The sequence below is a fragment of the Aythya fuligula genome, chromosome 12, assembly GCF_009819795.1.
Source record: "Aythya fuligula isolate bAytFul2 chromosome 12, bAytFul2.pri, whole genome shotgun sequence".
NCBI classification, from domain to species: Eukaryota; Metazoa; Chordata; class Aves; order Anseriformes; family Anatidae; genus Aythya; species Aythya fuligula.
Genome location: NC_045570.1, coordinates 9,602,568 through 9,620,276, shown reverse-complemented (window position 1 = coordinate 9,620,276; position 17,709 = coordinate 9,602,568). Strand labels below are relative to the sequence as shown.

Sequence of the window (17,709 nt, the reverse complement as noted above, 5' to 3'; positions counted from 1 at the left end):
CTCAGGGCAACACCTGCTGTTGCCTGCTTTGATTTACTCGTGCTGTCCCTGCTCATTAGGGGGTTTTACACCCTGGTGACCCCTTCCTGCTCCTGACGCACCCGCTCAGAAACATGCAGCTTTGCCCACGTGAGCAAGCTGTGTTAGCAGGGGTGCCAGCCAGGCTTTCGCACTCGCTGCGATCCATAACATTTTGCCAACACGTAGTTTCCATTACATGTTTTTTTATTACACCTTTTTATTCATAACATCAAGCCAGCTCCCCGCCCCGAGTCCTCCAGTGCCTTGATGCCAGGCAGAGTGGCTGGATTTGGGGTGCGCAATAATGACTTTATATGGGTCTGCATGGGCTGCTGGGACAGGGCAGATACCTAGGAGCAGGGAGAGCAGAGGTTATTTGAGGGAATTAATTAAAGTATCTCCTGCTGCCAGGGAGGGCATGAGGGGAGCTGGGAACATCCCCTGGCACCCCGAGGACCCTCCCATGCTCTCCCCATTGCAACCAGCCCAGCGCAGCCTCCTGCTGCGGGACTGGTGCAGCTCCCAGGCTCTGCCCTGGCTCCCTCCAAACCCTTGTCTCCCCAAAACCACACAGAGCGGCACGGCGCTCCCCAAAATGCACGGAGCCGGGCGGGGGGAGGACAATCAACAACAACCACACTGACCATCTCGGCTGCGCTACCCCGCGCAGCGGTACATGCACGTTGGCCTCCCGGATGGAAGCCCAAGCTGTGCTGTCTCCTCCAGGCAAGGACTGGCTCGACAGCCCCAATAAATACCAAATAAATAGGGCCAGCAGCAGCAGCCAGGTGCTGGCAGGCTGCGCTGAGACACGCGGGGTGCCCGGTGCCACTCAGTCGGGCAGCAGCTCCTCCAGCTCCTGCTCGTTCAGCTGGTTGGTGGTGACGATGTGGTCGAGCTGCTTCATGTACCGCTCCAGGTCCTGCATGAAGTGGGGGATGCGGGCCTTCTCCAGCACCCCAAATTTCTTCAGGCGGTTCACATCTTCGTAGGAGACCTGATGGGAAGAAAGGAGAGGGCAGGTCAGCGGGTGCCAATGAAGGGTTTCTGTCCCCCTGTGACCTTTCTGCCTGCCCAGCTGGGGTTTCCACCCTCATCCTGCCCAAATCCCCCTCCAGCCTGTGGGGAGGCACCAGGTGAGAGGAATTACAAGGACGAGTTTGTGGTTTTGGTCTCTTCGTTGTTATTCTAGGGACAAGTAATGATGCTGAGCTTCTATGCACTAGCATATTTAATAAACCAACAACAACAAAATATTTAAAATGTAATGCCTTTGAGACCCCAACCCCCCACCAGTGTCTCAATGTGGGTACACAAAATCCATCACTGGTTGCAATTGCAGAAAAGCCAGCTATGGTGTCCAGCAGCCTATCTGATGTTTCTGTGGGTTTCCTTAAATCAGAAAAGCTATACTCTCCAGGATGCACACTCTGAGCAGAGGGAAGAGACCCATGGAAGGTTCCCAGAGCAGCTTAACCCAGTGGATGAATCTCCAGCCTCTCCCCAAAGGTGTCCCATGGAGGAGGACAGATTGTCCCAGCCGTCCTTGGGTCTTTACAGCTCCCACAGCCTTTCTGTGTTAGCTGGAGACCCTTAAGTGCACAGAAATACAAAGAGCTGAATGCCTTCCAGCCAAGGTTGAAGCTCATTTCTGTTGTATGGAGGGAAGCTGAGACCACATCTGAAACAGTCTCATCCTATTCCCCCAAGAAAAACCCATATTTGCTCTCCCCAGGACAGCAGTCCTGGCTGCCCCAAACCAGAAAGCCCCTTCCTGGTGTGGTGCTCCAGCTGCTGCCCCGGGCTGTCACCTTTCCAAGGGCAGCCAGCAAAGGGAAGTCGATGGTCTGCCGATGTCGCAGGATGCGGAGAATCCCGTCCAGGTACACCTGGTCCTTACTGAAGCAGCCTGGAAAAGAAGGAAGTGTGATCAGGAGCTTGCCCCAGGGTAAGCCTTATCCTCCTGGGTGTGACAGAAGGAAAGGCCCAAGGGATGAGCAGAGCCAGCACTGGGGACTCGTGCTGAGAAGCCTCCACCTTGGGAAAGAAGGGAAGGCAGTAGAGCCTCTCACAGGGACACTCACCATTCCTTGAGATTATATATACATATTTTGTAATGCAAGAATCTAAATACACCCCCTAAAAAAATGCTCTCTTTCTCCTGTGGCTCCCTGGGAGCTTGTACAAGTTGCTCTGTTCAGATCTATTGGATTGGGATGACCCCCCCCACGTCTCCCCAGGCTGCCCCATCCATCCCCGCCTGACTCTGAGCAGCCGGAGAGGTGATGGGGCTGTCCTGTGTGCAAAACTGCTACAAAGATAAGGGTAAACCCACGTGAAAGCAGAGCTGGGGATGAGAGGTGAGCAGAGCCACCACTTTAAAGGACGTTCTGTTTGTGAGCCTGGTGATGGTAAAGCCGCCCAGCACCAAAACACGCTTGTTTAAATAAATAATAATAATAAAAAACTTCCAAAAATGGAAGGCTTCATGCTCCCCGAGCTCTACCTGGCTGCGAGGTGTCGGTCTGGCCTCGCTTGGCCCGCACGCAGTATTCCCACCGCACGCCGGCGTCCTGGACGTACTGCTCCAGGTCCTGGAACAGGGCGGAGAAGGAGAGGCGGCTGGCCCGCTCGATGGTGTAGTAGAGCAGGGCCGCACGCCAGAGGAAGGGCTGCTTGCGGAACAGGACGCTGTGCAGGCTGGCCAAGCCTTCCTCCGTGGGGTTGGCGGGCTTCAGGCTGTACTGCTTGCGGCCCTCCGAGCTGTGCCAGGGCTGGCGGGTGTTGTTCACCCCGCGAATGTAGTGGGTGCCTGGGTGGGGGGAGGACAAGAGCGAGCATCGTCAGCCAGGGACAACTTGGTGACCAAAAGCTTAACCCCATCGTGTTCATCCTGCCTGCTTCTCCCAGCCCCAAGGCCGTGATGCTGATGGCCATCAGGGGATGCTCTGCCTCCCCCCTGCTCACGGTCCCCGTCGCTGCCCTGGCCCCGCTGACCTATCTCGTGGCGCAGCATGCCCTCCAGCCAGTACTGCCGGGCTCCGGCCAGGTTGATGGCCAGCGTTGGGCGGCTGTCCTCCACCATCATCACGGCCTGGGACAGGAGGTCGTCGGTGAGCTGCACCACCACCTGCGCGGGAGGGAGAAGGAGGCAAGAGGCTGTTAGCAAGCCTCCCCGACACGCAGCCCGGGGACTGCTGGAAGATGGTTTGGGTCATGCTTCAAAGTGCTTCTAACCTCCCTAAACCCCCTCTTTGCCCTTTTTTTTGTTGAGCATGATGCTGTACAGCACAGAGTATCTCTTTGCTTAGTCCCAAGTCCCCTCCCAGCATCTCCTGCACCCCCAATTAACTCACCGGGGGGGCAGATGGCTGCAGTACCAGGAACCTTCCAGGAGACCCCTGGTGACACCGGGATTTACCTCCCTCCATCAGCAGCAGCTGTGGAGACTGGTGCAGTTTGTGGCCCAGTTAACCCTTAGCATTTTACTTGTGATAAACTGCCCAAAATCAGGCAAGCAGTGTGTCCTGAAGCCTCTCTCTCCTCACCCCTGCTAGCCCAGACCGGGCCTGCAAGCCACAGGAGTGGGAGAAGCATGTTTTCCAGTACAATGCAATGTGAAACAAAGCACAACGAGCACCACCTTTGCCACTTTGCCCCAACAGAGCCATTAGAGCCATTTCATTGCCCCCTTTCCTTCAGCGCTACACACACAGCAATGGGAACTTCCCACAGGGCCTTAACTGGTTTGTTGTGGGTCCAAGCTCTACAGCACCCACCAAAAATATCCCACAAGGGAACCTGGCTCCATTTTCACACCTTCATCTCCTTCGTATTCTCCATTTTAAGGCTTGAAGAGAAGAGTAACAAGGACAGATCCATCCAACATACCCGCAGCACGAGCTGCCAGCCACACACATGGTAGTCAGGCTTCCTACCTGGGCACTTGCCAGCTGCAATCCTCAGCAGGAATGGTAAATATACAGAAAGAAATGGCTATTTTGGGAAACCTGGACATTGTGCATGATGGAACCAAGACAGCTGCTCACATCCAACATCAGTGCTCTCAGACCCATTCAGGAGTGGGATCCTGCATCGCTCAGTGAGAGGAAGAACCAAACCCCATTCAGCCAAGCATACAGGACTCATGGGCACATACTACAGGCACATACCATTTGCATCTCAAAAATCCATCTGCCACACACATATGAACTCTAAAATCACTTATTTCATGGTTGAAACTTTTCAGGATGAAAAGCAGAAACCTGTCAACATCACACTCCTGAGCAAGAATTGCCTCTCAGCTTCTCGTCTTTCACTGCCAAACTGCTAGCATAGCCCAAACTGATGCACACATGTACTACTACACTACAGTTCTTACTTCTTTTTTTTTTTTTTAAAGAGAGAAGACTGAATCAGTTTGTTTTAAACCCAGATTTATTATTGTGTAAAGCTGTTCATTAAAGCCAGAAGTGCTTCATAACAGAGCAGAACCTACTACTGTGTGAATTAACAGCATAAAAGACATACCACAATTAACTGGATTAAAATATACAACTACAGAAGACACAGAGAAAAGACTTGCAAATTTACTTTTAACGTAGGAGCATTCTTGAGCTTTATTTCTGTTCCAGTAAACAATTCAAAATAAATAGAAATTGCACTTCTGCTGCTCCTTCCTGCACCCAGCCAGCACGCAGAGGTCACCGCTCTGGACCTTGTCCTCAGGCACAAGTCCTGACCTGGTACCTTGGTGAGCTGGGTCCTGCAGATTTTAGGAGATGCAGCTGAAAACCAGAGGCAGCTTCACTGTAAGCAGAAATAAGGAGGCACATATGAGCCACACTTTGGTATTATTTTAACCAATTCCCATCTTTTATGTCGGCTTGGTGTGACAGGAATGCAACCAAGACATCCTGCGTTGCAATCCCAAATACAGCTAGCTGAAATCCTGGAACCTGGGAGGGGAAGAGACAAGGGGCAGAGCTTAAAGTAAAAGGAATGCATTTTGTTGTCACAGCACTCTTCCTGCTCCCTCGAAGTCATTGCTGTGTTCTTCAGCACAGAACTGGTGCCTGAACTCCTCTCAGAGTCCCGTGTCCCCCAGGCTTTGCTGTTTGACCTACAGCTTCTACGGGGAGCAAAGGACAATGCACTGTGTCAGCTTGTGGGTTTCAACTACAAGAAAACCAGCTAGCACACGATGCTCAGCTGGCTGGGACAGGCCAGGCAAGGTCCACATCTTGCTGTCTTGTCACTCTTAATTGCTCCTACAGGGAAAAAGAACACAAGGGGGTTGGAATTTGAGTACTAGAAAATCCTGGGTAGATACAGAAAAAAAAACATATTTTCCCCTAGGGTAAATGCTCTCTCTTACGTCTGCTTTCCCCCAGTCTATTTAAAATAATAATAAAAATAAGTCACTGAATTCTGTGCTTTTCTCCATTTTCCAATTGTCCATCCTTGACCACACAACACCAAACTCCACAAGGACAACAACACATATTCAGTGGTTTTCCAGGGCTCCTCTAAGCTCTGCACCAGTGGGAGCTGCTTCACTGGGATTATCCCAGCTGGTGATTTCTGGGAGGTGGCTGCTGCTCACTTGGCATCCCCTGAGCAGTTCAAGTTTCAATAGTTCAAAAGCTAACTGTGAAAACAACTCTGTAACAGATTCCATGCAAATGACAGCAATATTGCATAAACCTGGGAGTCTAACAACACTGATCAAGTTACAGAGGTCAATGCTCCGTGCAGATCATCGCCGCCATTGTGACAACACCCAGCTCTCCCTTCCTGCCTGCACTGGCACCGAAGAAAACCAGCCAGGCTTCATGATAACCTGAGCTGTCCATGGACAATATTGGGGAATGCCATGCTGAAGAATGTAACTCTTCTTTCATCCACAGCACAGGTTGCTCCTTACTTGACAGGAGTGAATTTGCTGGAAATTCACACTTTTTTCTCCCACTCCTGAGGTTTCTAAACCTGCATTCATGTCGATGCAGCTCTGATGGTGGGAAGAAGTTGTTCTGAGTGCCAGGGTGATGCTCAGTGGTGATGATGAACCTGCACGCCAGCCGAGGAGCAGGGAGTGCTCCTGCTTGAGCGCTGCCCTCACCGAACAGTGGGGTGTCCCCATGGATGCCCAGCAAGGTTTTACCACTGCTGCAGTCTGGGTGGGCTGCCAGGGCTGAGCTGGGCCAGGGGGGTCCCTCTTCAGACAAGGGGAAAAAGCTTTGTGTGTAGGCCCAAGGTATCACCAGGCCCTGATGGCACAGGCCTTCAGTGCTGCAGCCACAGCCCTGATGATCTGCTGACACAGTGCACGCATTCAACAAGGGCCTTGGCAAAAAAGGATTAAGTCTAGCCACACTGCAAGGCAAGCACTGCCCATCAGTCTTTGGTATTGTGCCTGATAAACAGGAGGCAGATGGAGCAGTTCAAAGCCATCTGTTTTCCTTCCCTCTTCCTATCTGACACCCACCAAGGTGAGCAAGGAGAACAGAACCAACTGCTGGAAAATAAAAGGTAGCTGAGAATGTGATGCTCTATGCAGAAACCAGGTCTAGATGCCTAGTGACACAAGCACTTTTGGGGTAAGCTGGTAAGAATTAAAAGGAAGAAGAAAGCACTCCCTCAGCACAATGTGCATCAAGGAAAACTCCAAGCAAGAACATCCCTGAATCTTTAGAGGAAGAATTCAAGTCAAAAGCAGCAGTTGTGACTTTTTATTTTTCTTCTCTCATGGTCAAGAAAAGGTAAAAACAACACAGAACAGCAACACTGAACCCAACTGTATGAAAAAGAAACTATTAGTCTCAGTACAAGAGCTAGATGACATCAAGTGAAGTGATTAGGAAGCAGATTCCCTGCTGGGGGAGGTTACAACAGTTCAAAATTGGTCAGACGAATGGAAGGGGTTTTGCACACATCAACACCTGACTCAGGAAGACACCGGTCTGCAGTGGTTGAAGACCACATGACTTTCAGGGGAAAAGGGATGAAGGTCTCCTAAGCAGGAGGTAAGAGAAAACAGAGTCAGGCAGAGGAACAAAACCACTGAAGGAAGAAAGCAGACTGCTGTGAGGGCTGGGAAAGAGGATCAGTGACCACCTGGAGGACGAGGAGCCCTGCAGCCAAGGGGACAGCTGCACGTTACAGTTCACATGTGAGAACCAACAACATGGTCTCATGGATGCATGCAGAGTGGTTAGGACACACCACAATTTGAAGACAGGCAAAAATTTGCCATGTAATTCCTTGTTCATCCTTTTTAGGAAAGCCCGATGACTTTTTAGAGACATTGAATAATAAAGTCAGGTCTGCAGAGAAATTGCACTGGACAGCCCATATCCATGATGGGCAGCATCACTCTCCTTATTTCAGGACCCCCATTTTGCCTAGGCACAGGTACTGTGAGAACAGGAGATTACAGCTGCAGCCAAAGTCTTATTCCTGGGGCAGAAGGGCCAGCTCTCCAGATCTGTGATTTCTCTCATTTTGACCAGTAGTCACAGCTCAGGCCTGAATTCCAAGCACAATCTCCAGCACATCCTTGCGGGCCACGAAGCTGTCTGCGCAGTTTGTGGGTGTAACGACAGAGAAAAGAGCTTGTCCCCCAAAATTGTGGGAGGAAGCAGAGGATGCTGAGGGAGCCAAAGCCTCTCACCAGCTCTGCAGCACAGACAGCAGTGTGTCTCTGCTCAGTGCTGGCAGGTTGGGGTGGGATGGGGCAGGGCAAGCACTACTGGCAGGCCCTGGGGATGTGCTAGCCAGCAGCACTAAAACGAAGGACATTTCACAGTGGCGTGGACGACTGCGTAATACTTACCAACAGAGCCAAAGGTTACTTTGGTGCGAACTGGGAGCAGCTGGGACATCCATGACAACTGTAAGGAGGCCTCCGAGCTCCGGCAGCATCACCTCAGCCCTGAGGCAGAACACAACCACAACAGCTTCAGAACCTGCAGCTTGGACCCCGCCACAGAAACTCTCGAATACGCAAAGTTAATTGTGGTGCAAATACTTACCCGTAAACATGCTCCCTGGCGTGCTGGAAACTGGTCTCCTGCCTTCATCACAGCTCAGCCCGTCCCTCTGCACCTCGAGTGCCAGGGATGGGCGCAGGGGTGCGAGGGGAGCACTCTGCACTGACACCACCCTGGCAGCTAACGCCACCGGCCCTGCCTTTTGCAGGCTGCTCAGATCAATGGAGTGCCAGAGCGAGGTGCACCTCCTTTCCTACTGCACACCCAAACAACCATTCTCCTTGCCAGTTTTGGAAAGACTCCTCTAGATGTTGCGCAAGGGTTTGTCCTGGGGCTTCACTTGGGTCAGGCAGCTCTATTTTAGCATCCCCCCGAGGGCTGTTTGCTTGCTACTTAGCTGGGAAGAGAAGCAGCGCAAGTTTCGACTTCGTGTTTCTGGTTGATGCAGGGGTTGGAGCTGAAGGTCTGGAGTTGCGCTGCAGCCAGGCCAGGCAGAGGAAGCAGCAGCCATGCTTGCACACCCACAGCCCCTCGCGAACACTTTGGCCCCACCACACACAAGCTTTTGATGTCATTTTCCTCAGCTGCAGGCCAACAGCCCAAGCTGCGTGCCCAGCTCCCAAACATGCAGCACCTCATGGTTTTGGGGCTGTCCCCCGTGCTGAGGAAGCCTCTGCAGCACAGAGAAAAGCTCCTAGGCCAGTTTGACAAGTCGCAGCAGCATGGCATAGCCCGGTTCTGTGCTCTTCCACGTCTGATGGGGTTGGAACTGGATGAACTTTAAGGTCCCTTCCAAACCAAGCTGTTCTGATTCTTTGACTGGGGAGGCACCGCAGGGCTGAGACCTGTACCAGGAAAACCCATACTGAGCCCTGCGTGGTGGCGGTGCCTCCTGCATCCTGCCAGAGTGATGCTCTACAGCCAAGGCGACGGGGAAACCGCAGGGTGCTCGCAGCTCACACAGCCCCCGGCAGCTGGGTGACCTGTGGGGCCCCACAAGCAGAGTTTCTTTTTTCTTTTAAAAAAGAAACTCCTTATGATTAGTGTGCAACATGAAACTGGAAACAGAAAAGCAAACAGCGCTACAGAGCAGACAGGGTGCAGCACACAGAAGTCAGGCAATACAGACACAGGCAGCAGGGAGGGGATGGAGGTAGATGGCTCTGTGAAACCGCTCTGTGCCTCGACAGGGTGTGAAATCATCAGCGATGCGGCAGTGACAGGAGTTCCAGCACGTTTTTGTCCCATACCAGGAGCAACGTTTCACAACACTCGCTGTGCAGGAACAGGTGAAACACTTCCCTCTTCCCTTCCCCAGGGAAATTCAGCACGATTTGTAGTGACTGGTAATGCACAAACCAATGCTTGAATGGTTTTACAAGTGCTTATCAGAAGTTTCAGAATAAATGGGCCATGTACCTTGCACTCCAATGTGCAAACATAATAATTGAGCTCTTAGCTCCCCTGAACAAAGGGAAAATTATACAGGGCTGACAGAAAGTCAGTCACAACGCTAATATTTAAGAAAAGATGTTTTGCTGCCCAGATGGAGCAATTTGTTTTAGATTAACAGAGAGGAACGTAATAGCTAAATTTAATCAATTAATAAAATTAAGAGAGAGAACATAAGCAGGTGTTTATAAGTTAAGATTTGAGAACAAAGTATGATTCTTTTTTCTTTTTGTAAAGGCACATTGTTGGCTGACAGGTAATCCCTGGGGGGCAAGGAAACTGCAGAAGTGAAAGGTGTAATGACTTCAGTTCTGTTTGTTTGTTTTGTCATTTGGGTTTTCAATACAAAACAAACAAAACCCCAAAGCTAAACAAACAAAACCAACCCCCAAACCACTGCCTGGTACCAACCTAGCATGTACAGAGAACAGAGGCTGAGGAGGACATTGGTACCACGTCCACATCCCAGGGACACCTCCGGGGACCTCCGAGCAAGCCAGGCGGAGCTGGAGGAGGAACTTCACCTGAACCCTGCACTGCTGCCAAGAGGAGAGGGCGAGGAAGCCTCCTACACCAGCTAGCACTCGGGCATGCTGACTGTGCCTCCTTGTGTCCTACAGCCAAAGGCAACTCTGCAAGCAAAAAGCAAAGTGAGGCCCAGAAATACCTCTCACCACTTGGCCCTGCAGCCATGGAAGTGTTTTGCACACATCTTGCAGGCAGGAAGAGGAGAAAGCCCCTTAAACGAAGCTACAGGGCATCCCTCCTCCCCGTGCATGTCCAGCTGCCAGGAAACACTCTTGGAAGAGTAAAATCCTTAAGCTCCTCACCCTGCTTTATAATCCCTGTGAGCTCGGTGTTAAAGGAGAGCAGGTTTCCAACCACGCAACTGTGACAGCAGCATCAGGAGTACAAGGAGCAGAGACCACTGGATGAGATGAACGTACACAGGTACATTTTGTTTTTAGCTTTTCACCAAGACTTTGAGATGAGGGAGAAAGGGACAGTGCCCCTGGCAGAGCAGGAACCAAGAGGTAAACAAGATGAAAGGAAGGAACTTGTCTTTTCACTGCTTATTTAAGTGCCTGACATTTTTGGCTTAGTTTCTCGCAATTCCACTGTTACAGAGCAGCAGGGGTTTTGTTTTCTTTGGAAGGGAGCAGGTTATTTGGCTAACTTCAGGAAGCCAGCTGAAAATCCCTCCTGCCTCACCAGACCTAGGTTTGCACCCAGCGGGCACTGTCAGAAAGCAGCACAGCATGTGCAGCAAGGAGCAGCAAGAGGTGCTGAACTTTCCACCCTCCTTCCCACGCAGCTGAATCACCCCCAGTAATACCTCAGCGAGGTATTTGCCACTCCGAAAGCCTCAACTTGGAGTTTCAAAGCGCCATAACCCAGCACATCCCAGAGAACAGCAGGAAATCTCTCCCCCATCTCTGCTTTTGAACATGTGAATGAACCCAGCTGTCGGAGATTTCTGCCATACCACTGCTAACAGAAATAGGTTATTCTTCCCAACAGTAATTGATGCCTTATGGAGGCAGCAAAATACTCCCCACCCTGTGTGCCTGGCCATGTGGCCAAGCAGCAGCTCTGCTATCTCTCAAGCATAAAAGGGAGATATTTCTGGAATGAGAAATCAAGGGAAACTGGGGGGAGGAGGAGGGACACAACTAGCACCTGCTCCCCAACTCCAGGATGCCAGGAGCCAAGCCAGAGATGGAAGGAAGCCACAGTTCAGAGTAGAAAAGCAGAGCCATTTACTGCAAGGTGGAAGAGAAAGGTAGACCTGCTCCCCTTCGTTCCTTCCTGCTCCAAACCCTGCTCTTCCTCGAGGCCAGGTTCAGGAGCACGCAGCCCAACTGCTGCTGCAGCCCACTCTGCTGCTCCACTCTGTTCAGGCAGCCTGATGCTGAGAGCTGCTGCCTCTCCCAGCTTTCCAAAAGCTGCACAAAACACCCGGCCCTCAGCTTGCATCAGGCGATGGCCAGGCTAAAAAAAAATCCTGTAGTTGTACCACATTTGCTCAACCCACCTCCAGAGACTTATGCAGTGGTGGCCTTTGCTGGGAGCCCTAAATAGCCTGAAGAAGCTACTCCGAATGAGTCCAGCATCTCCAGAAGCGACACAGCAATGCAGAGGACTGCAGAAAAGCTTCATGAAATCTTTTTGCAAACAAAAATGCCACCAAGTCTGTTCATTGCATACTGCACTACAAACTCAGGTCTCAGATACTACTTTAACTCCTGCCCCGAGACACGGGTTTCCCAAGCTTCTCTCCCCCAGTGAGTAGGTTTCTCCTCTGTACCCAAAACACCTCTTAATTGGACTGTTATCAGAATCGATGCTTTGCTGAACAAAAGCACTGGTGAAAAATAAAATATTTTGCACATTTATTTTACAAATGATAAAAAACAAGGGTGATGATTACCTCTCCCACGCAGCCTTCCTTCTGCATGTACTTTCGGATAACAGACCAGATCTGGCATTTGCTCAGTAGTCTCCCACCAGTGGCAACTTCAAAGCTCTCGTAGGTCCCATACTTCTCCAGGACAGCATGGATGATCCTAATCGCCTGTCACACACACATACAAACAAGATATCAGTCAAAACATCCTCTCTGCTCTCAAGTACCTTTTCCACAGCACCAGAACTCCCAGGTGTAACCAAATGCAGCTGAAGAAATCCCTGAGAAAGGATTCAAACAACTGCAAAGTGTCAAGAGCCAGTGAGGTGAGATATTTTTGTGCTACCTAACAGAAGAGTAAGACTAGAACATCTCGAGGGTAGGCAAGTACCAGGACAGATCGATATGTGACACTGCCAGCATGGCCCGCAGCACATTCTGTCTGTGTTTTATTGTTTCAGAAATCCTCACAAGTGTCTATTTTGGGAATCGGGCAAAGCAGAACCGAAACAGCCTTACTGTATGCAGCACGCCGCTTCTAGATGTTAAAGCCATGATTACTTTAATCTTTTCTGCTTTCGCTTCCTCTTTGAAACTTTAGTGTTTGCAAATTTATTAACTTGCTTATTAGTTGCTTATTGCAACACTGGGCTGAATTCAGGAACTCACAGCATGAAAGGCACCTGATAGAGCACAGCTCCTGGCACAAGATATCTTCTGGCCTGGCATAAAAGTAGCAAGTATGAAAACAGGACGGGCTCATGACTGGAGTTGCAGAAGAGTGAGCTGTAAGGAGTACGAATCTTTGTTGCCCTCTGCTATACCAGGGCAACAAAATTAGTATAAATCAGCTGCAGAGTTTTTAAAAAGGAGGTGGGGAAGTTAAAATCACTGCAGCAGCTCAGGCTGTTTGCTCTTCACCAGCTACCACATCTGCTTTGCAGAACTTCTGTAGAAATGACAATTTCGACAAAGCACTCAGGGCACAAAAGGGTCAGGACTGCAAATGCAAACTGTCAGCAGAGGAGCACGCCATGTAGCAAAGCCTCCACAACGAGCATTTCTCTTGGCTGCAATGCTGCTTCCTCTTCTTCAGGCAGGGTCTCAACACAACCAATCTACTGCAAGAACAGCATCTTAATAAGAGCAGCATCTGCTATTTTATTAGCATTAACATTCATGTAACATCTATACAAACATTTATTAGTCTGTTTCTCACCCAGAAAGTGAGTTTGCACTGTCAATTTCAAGCAATGACTCTCTCTAGCCTATTAACACATATTTCACTTACTGCAAGAGGGATGAGTTAAGCTGATCACTGGTATTTTACAGGCTGGAAATGATTGTGGTGCTAGCATTCAGTGCACCTGGGCTGACGGCATGAACAGCAAGGTTGGAGACCAGGAGGATGTGTGGCTTCCACAGAGAATTAAAAGCACGGTTATGTACTAACCAATGAAGGGGCACTCACACCTGGATCAGACCTCAGGTCTGCGTTACCCAGGGCCTCTTCTCATATGCACCTGAATCAGGGAGTGGAGGAAGCTGCAAGGAGCCTCCTGAACCCAGGTGCAGAGTGTGCTTTCTCCCATGAAGAAGTGTCCTTTCTCCCATCTCACCCTGATTTTTGGTAAAGCTGCTGGCTGCAGCCCTGCAGGAGCTTTCATCCCCTCCCCTGCTCCTAAGGACACCCAGCGTTTTGACACGGATGCTTACTGCCCACACAAGCACTCAGACCACCTAGAACAGCCACAGCGATGCTCTGGAAGATGGGCTCTGTGACTGCCCTTCTCTCCCACAACAGAAATTCCAGATTTTCCTTCCCTGAACAATGTCCCCTAAGCAGCTAAATTTCATTCTCAGTTCACTTATTCTGTCTTTCCAGGAGCAGCTTTTGTTTGTTTAAAATGTTCCACTTCTGTGATTTTCTTCTTGAATTCCCCCCTCTTTTCTTTCTATGTTGCCATCTCTGCTGAAGATGGGGGATGACAGCTCACTACGGCATGCCATGGCTCCAGGAGCCCTGGTGCTCCACAACCTTCGCTCCCTACCTGAACATCACTTGCTTCTAGCATCTAACATTTAACCCCTGGCATTTGCCACTTTCAGGAGCTCAGTGACCACGACCTTCTCTGCAAGCACTTTCGCTGCTGCTCAGCCCCATCCCGAGCCATGAGACGGGCACTGAGCTGCACTCAGGGCCTGAAGACCAAAAGCACAAGGCAAAGAGGAACTGGGCACAGATGGTGCACAAAGAGCACGTTCCGCGCCGACTTTCAGACAGGTCACAGACAGCAGAATTCCTAAGACACCACATTTACTTGTCTGAGAAGCTGCTGAGCACCATGTCAGCCCTTCCTGCCCAGACAGTGTCCTGGCTGCCTCTCGGGGCAGGAGCTTGTCACCAGCTCAGCCCACAAGCACGCTCACCACCACGTGCTGGGGGGCAGCAGGCACTCAGGTGGGGTCCAAGCCCTGCCTCGATGCTGTTCTCAATCCTTCGACAAACTGGGTTGCCAACACACAGACTTCTTGGTCTCTATTGTGATGAGGCTAGGAGGACCCTTCCGATTTATTCAATTTCTATGAAAAACAAACAAGCAAAAACCACACCCAAGCAAACAAAAAGCCCACAATGCCTGTGCAGAGCAGCCGATTCAGCAGAACTGGAGGGGTCATTAATTTCAAAAGATGAGAAGTAAGAACAGGGAGTTGATTTTGGTTTGCACAGAGATGTTAACTTAGGAAAAAAAAAAAAAAAAACACAACTAATTTAAGCTCCATGACTAATGCAGGTTGTTAAAAGACATTTGTTAGCTGCCTAGAAAAAAAGTCTCCCAAAATAAAAGGACTGAAAGGAGGCGACTGCAGGGTATTAGCAAAGGACCACTGACACCATTGCTGCCAGAGTCCCATTCATCTCCTCTTTAACTGAGCACTCACCTCCATAAGGCTTTCCCATCCAAATCACAGAATTTAAATGTTTCTCAACATGACTGGTGCATGCTGTGCCTTTTCCAGAAGGCAGAAAAGCCTCCGTTCTCCCAAGACACATCACACAGACATCAGAGAACTTGTAGAGATAGGGAGAAATATTTAACACTAATATCTCTTGCAATGAGTGCAAGAACCAGGATGAGAACATTCACACCATTTATGAAGACTTTCATTCAAAGTAATGCACAGAGACAAATACATTCAATTATTCATATTGTAAGTCAACTGCACTAGAAGAGGGGAAGTAGCTCTGAACAATTCCATTTACTGCATTAATCAGAGAATAAAAAAAACAAAACAAAACAAAACAAAAAACACCACTTAAATGCAGGAAGGAACAAAAGAAATCACTGAAAAGCCAGCAAGGGGTCATTACAGGAATCAGACTGCCTCCCCCGAAATAAACACTGCTGGCACCAGTGTCACTGGGGCAGAGGTGCAGCAGAAACAGCACAGGAGATGGCTCACTGCTTAGAAAGTTGTCTACTGAAAGGGACTGAGCAGCCCAGATAACATCCAACTAGAGATGCAGAAGCACGAGGTGATATGATTGCTGTGCACCAAAATGCAAACAAGTAGTCTCTTCTCATCTCTGCAATACAAGAACAAGTAAGTGGTCAAAAGCCAAGAAAGTAAGCAGTCAAGAAGCTGCTCTTCGAAACACTGCAGGAAAACTCCCAACTAAGTGGTGCAAAGAAGCAGCTCTTGTGTCCCAGTCTGATGGTTACTTATGACAGTTTTTTCCTCTGTCTCTGAAGCAACTAAGATGGTCATCACTGCAAACAAGCCTTTCCTATACCAGCGTGATATCCCGGCCCGTACCAAGATGGGTCTCTAAAGGCTCCACATGGCCTCAACAAAGAGTGAGTACAACCTTTAACGTGCATGAGTTCGAGCACAGTGCATCCCCGTTTGCTGTGTGCACTGCTTACTTGAACAAAAGTCTTTCAGCTGTATGGATGCAGCAAGTTTAAAGCCCTCAAAACATGGCCTGCCCGCAACTGCTCCTCACAGCGAGCCCCTGCTGTCCTGTCCAGCTCTGCCTCCTTTGCCCACGTCAGCCTGACAGCGCCTGGGCAAGGGCTGGGGCTTGTTTACAAACAGCATCGTGAAAGCCGCTTCCTTCTTGCCTCCTGCCCGTTCCCTCTGGCTCAGATGACTGGGTGCTCTGCTTGCTGTCATCCATGCGTAATTATTATCTATGGCGGAGAACAAGCCAGGAATATTTCAGTAGCTTGTATCCAACCGAAGCCGTTCAGAATAAAACACACAGACTGCCATAAAGAGTGCCCTGAGCCACCAGTTACGTGTTACGGGTGCTGTGCAGGACAACCTTGAGGTTTTCCAGGAAACAAACCAGCCACAGCCACCAGGACACACAGGCTGGGGGCTGCTTCAAAGGCAAGCCAACCTCGTGCTGCAGCTCCTCGCCCCTTATTTCTAACCCAAGAGTGCCAGGGTTCCCTCACAGAGCACCAGCTCCGAACCACGGCTGCACACCTGCAGGCAGCGTGAGGCTCAGAGCGTGGACCAGCCCCAGGAGGGGCCATCCCCCAGGTAAGGGGGATGTTGGTAAGGTATTGGTGTAAGTGGAGTATTTAACTAAGGGAGAGTTTAGATGGGGATGGGGCATCCACAACTTCTCCGGGCAACCCGTTCCAGTGCCTCACAGCAATAATTTCTTCCACATGTCTACTCTAAACCTACCCTCTTTTCATGTAAAGCTGTTACTCCGTGTCCTGTCACCACACACCCATGACACAGAGTCCCTCCCCAGCTCTTCTGCACCTCCCTTTAGGGTCTGGTAGGCTGTTGTGGGGTCTCCCTGGAGCCTTCTCTTCTCCATGCTGAACACCCCCAGCTCTCCCAGCATCTCCCCACAGGAGAGGTGCTGCTGCCTCCTGCCCATCCCCGTGGCCTCCTCAGGACCCACTCCAACAGCTCCACATCCCGGTGCCGGGGGTCCTGGAGCTGAAGGTGGGCTCTCAGGTCACCAACACCTCAACCCTTGGATTCCTCCCCGCATGGCCTTCCTCGCGGGGCTGGAGGAAGAGGAGGAGTGCACAGCCCTTGGTGTAACCCAGCACACCCGGGGCTGCCACCGAGCTCACCGGAGCCCCCCGGGCGATGCTCCCACCGCCCAAACGGAGGCGCCGGCCTCATAAAACGGGGAAAGCTCAGGGGGAGAGCCCCCAACTCAAGGCTCACCGTGCACCGAGCCGGCAGTCCGGGCTCACCTGGGCCACGAAGCGGTCGGAGGCGGCGCGGTACTTATCCAGCACGGCTTCGGGCACCGGCTCGGCGTACTCGAACTGCGGGTCGTAGGCGAAGCGGGCCCGGAAAAACCTCTCCCGTTCGGCCTCCACGTTGAGCGGCCGCAGGGCTACGAGCAGGCAGGGGCTCCTCCGTCCCCCCCCGCCTCCCCCGCCGCCCTCCTCGCCCCGCGGCCGCCCGATGTGGGGCAGCGAAGCGGCGGAGCGCATCCTGCCCCCGCTCCCGGTGCAAGCGCCGCCGCCTCGCCGCATCCCGGCGCCGCTCTCCGACAGCCTCCGGCTCCCCCTCGGGTACCGGGGCGAGCCTCCCGCTGCCTGTCGAGGCGGTGGGGACGGGCAGGAGGAGCACGGCCGGGAACCATCGCGCTCCGGCAGCTCGCCCAGCACGGCGCGGCCCTGCCCGGCCGCCGCCGCCGCCCCCGGGTCCAGCACCATCTCCTCCAGCTCGGCGGCACCGGAGGCTGCAGGAGCGGAGCAGCCGCGATCGGAGCCGCTCGGCCAGCCCCCGAGGCACCGCCCAGCCCCCGCTGGAAGGAACGGGGACGGCCCCGGGAGGGGGCAGGCAGGA

The 17,709-nt window shown here is 51.5% G+C and overlaps 1 protein-coding gene across 1 annotated transcript; it reads right to left on the bottom strand.

Moving 5' to 3' along the window:
- Nucleotides 1-216: 216 nt before the first annotated feature.
- KIAA0895L (KIAA0895 like) lies at nucleotides 217-17,585 on the bottom strand. The gene is made up of 6 exons (XM_032195971.1): nucleotides 17,106-17,585; nucleotides 11,896-12,039; nucleotides 3,019-3,151; nucleotides 2,528-2,833; nucleotides 1,833-1,930; nucleotides 217-1,018 (listed from the first exon to the last, which is right to left on the bottom strand). The coding sequence occupies exons 1-6, from the start codon at nucleotides 17,574-17,576 to the stop codon at nucleotides 854-856; spliced, it is 1,317 nt and encodes a 438-aa protein (XP_032051862.1). The 5' UTR covers nucleotides 17,577-17,585; the 3' UTR covers nucleotides 217-853.
- Between the last annotated feature and the right edge of the window lie 124 nt (nucleotides 17,586-17,709).

Bases quoted from the DNA above. Each gene is read 5' to 3' on its own strand.
- KIAA0895L (XM_032195971.1), bottom strand. From the start codon at position 17,576: ATGGTGCTGGACCCGGGGGCGGCGGCGGCGGCCGGGCAGGGCCGCGCC. The intron at 3,152-11,895 runs GTAATCATCACC...CCTCCCGCGCAG, and splicing joins AGGAAGGCTGCGTGGGAGAG to GTGGTGGTGCAGCTCACCGA. The intron at 2,834-3,018 runs GTCAGCGGGGCC...CCCCCCACCCAG, and splicing joins CATGCTGCGCCACGAGATAG to GCACCCACTACATTCGCGGG.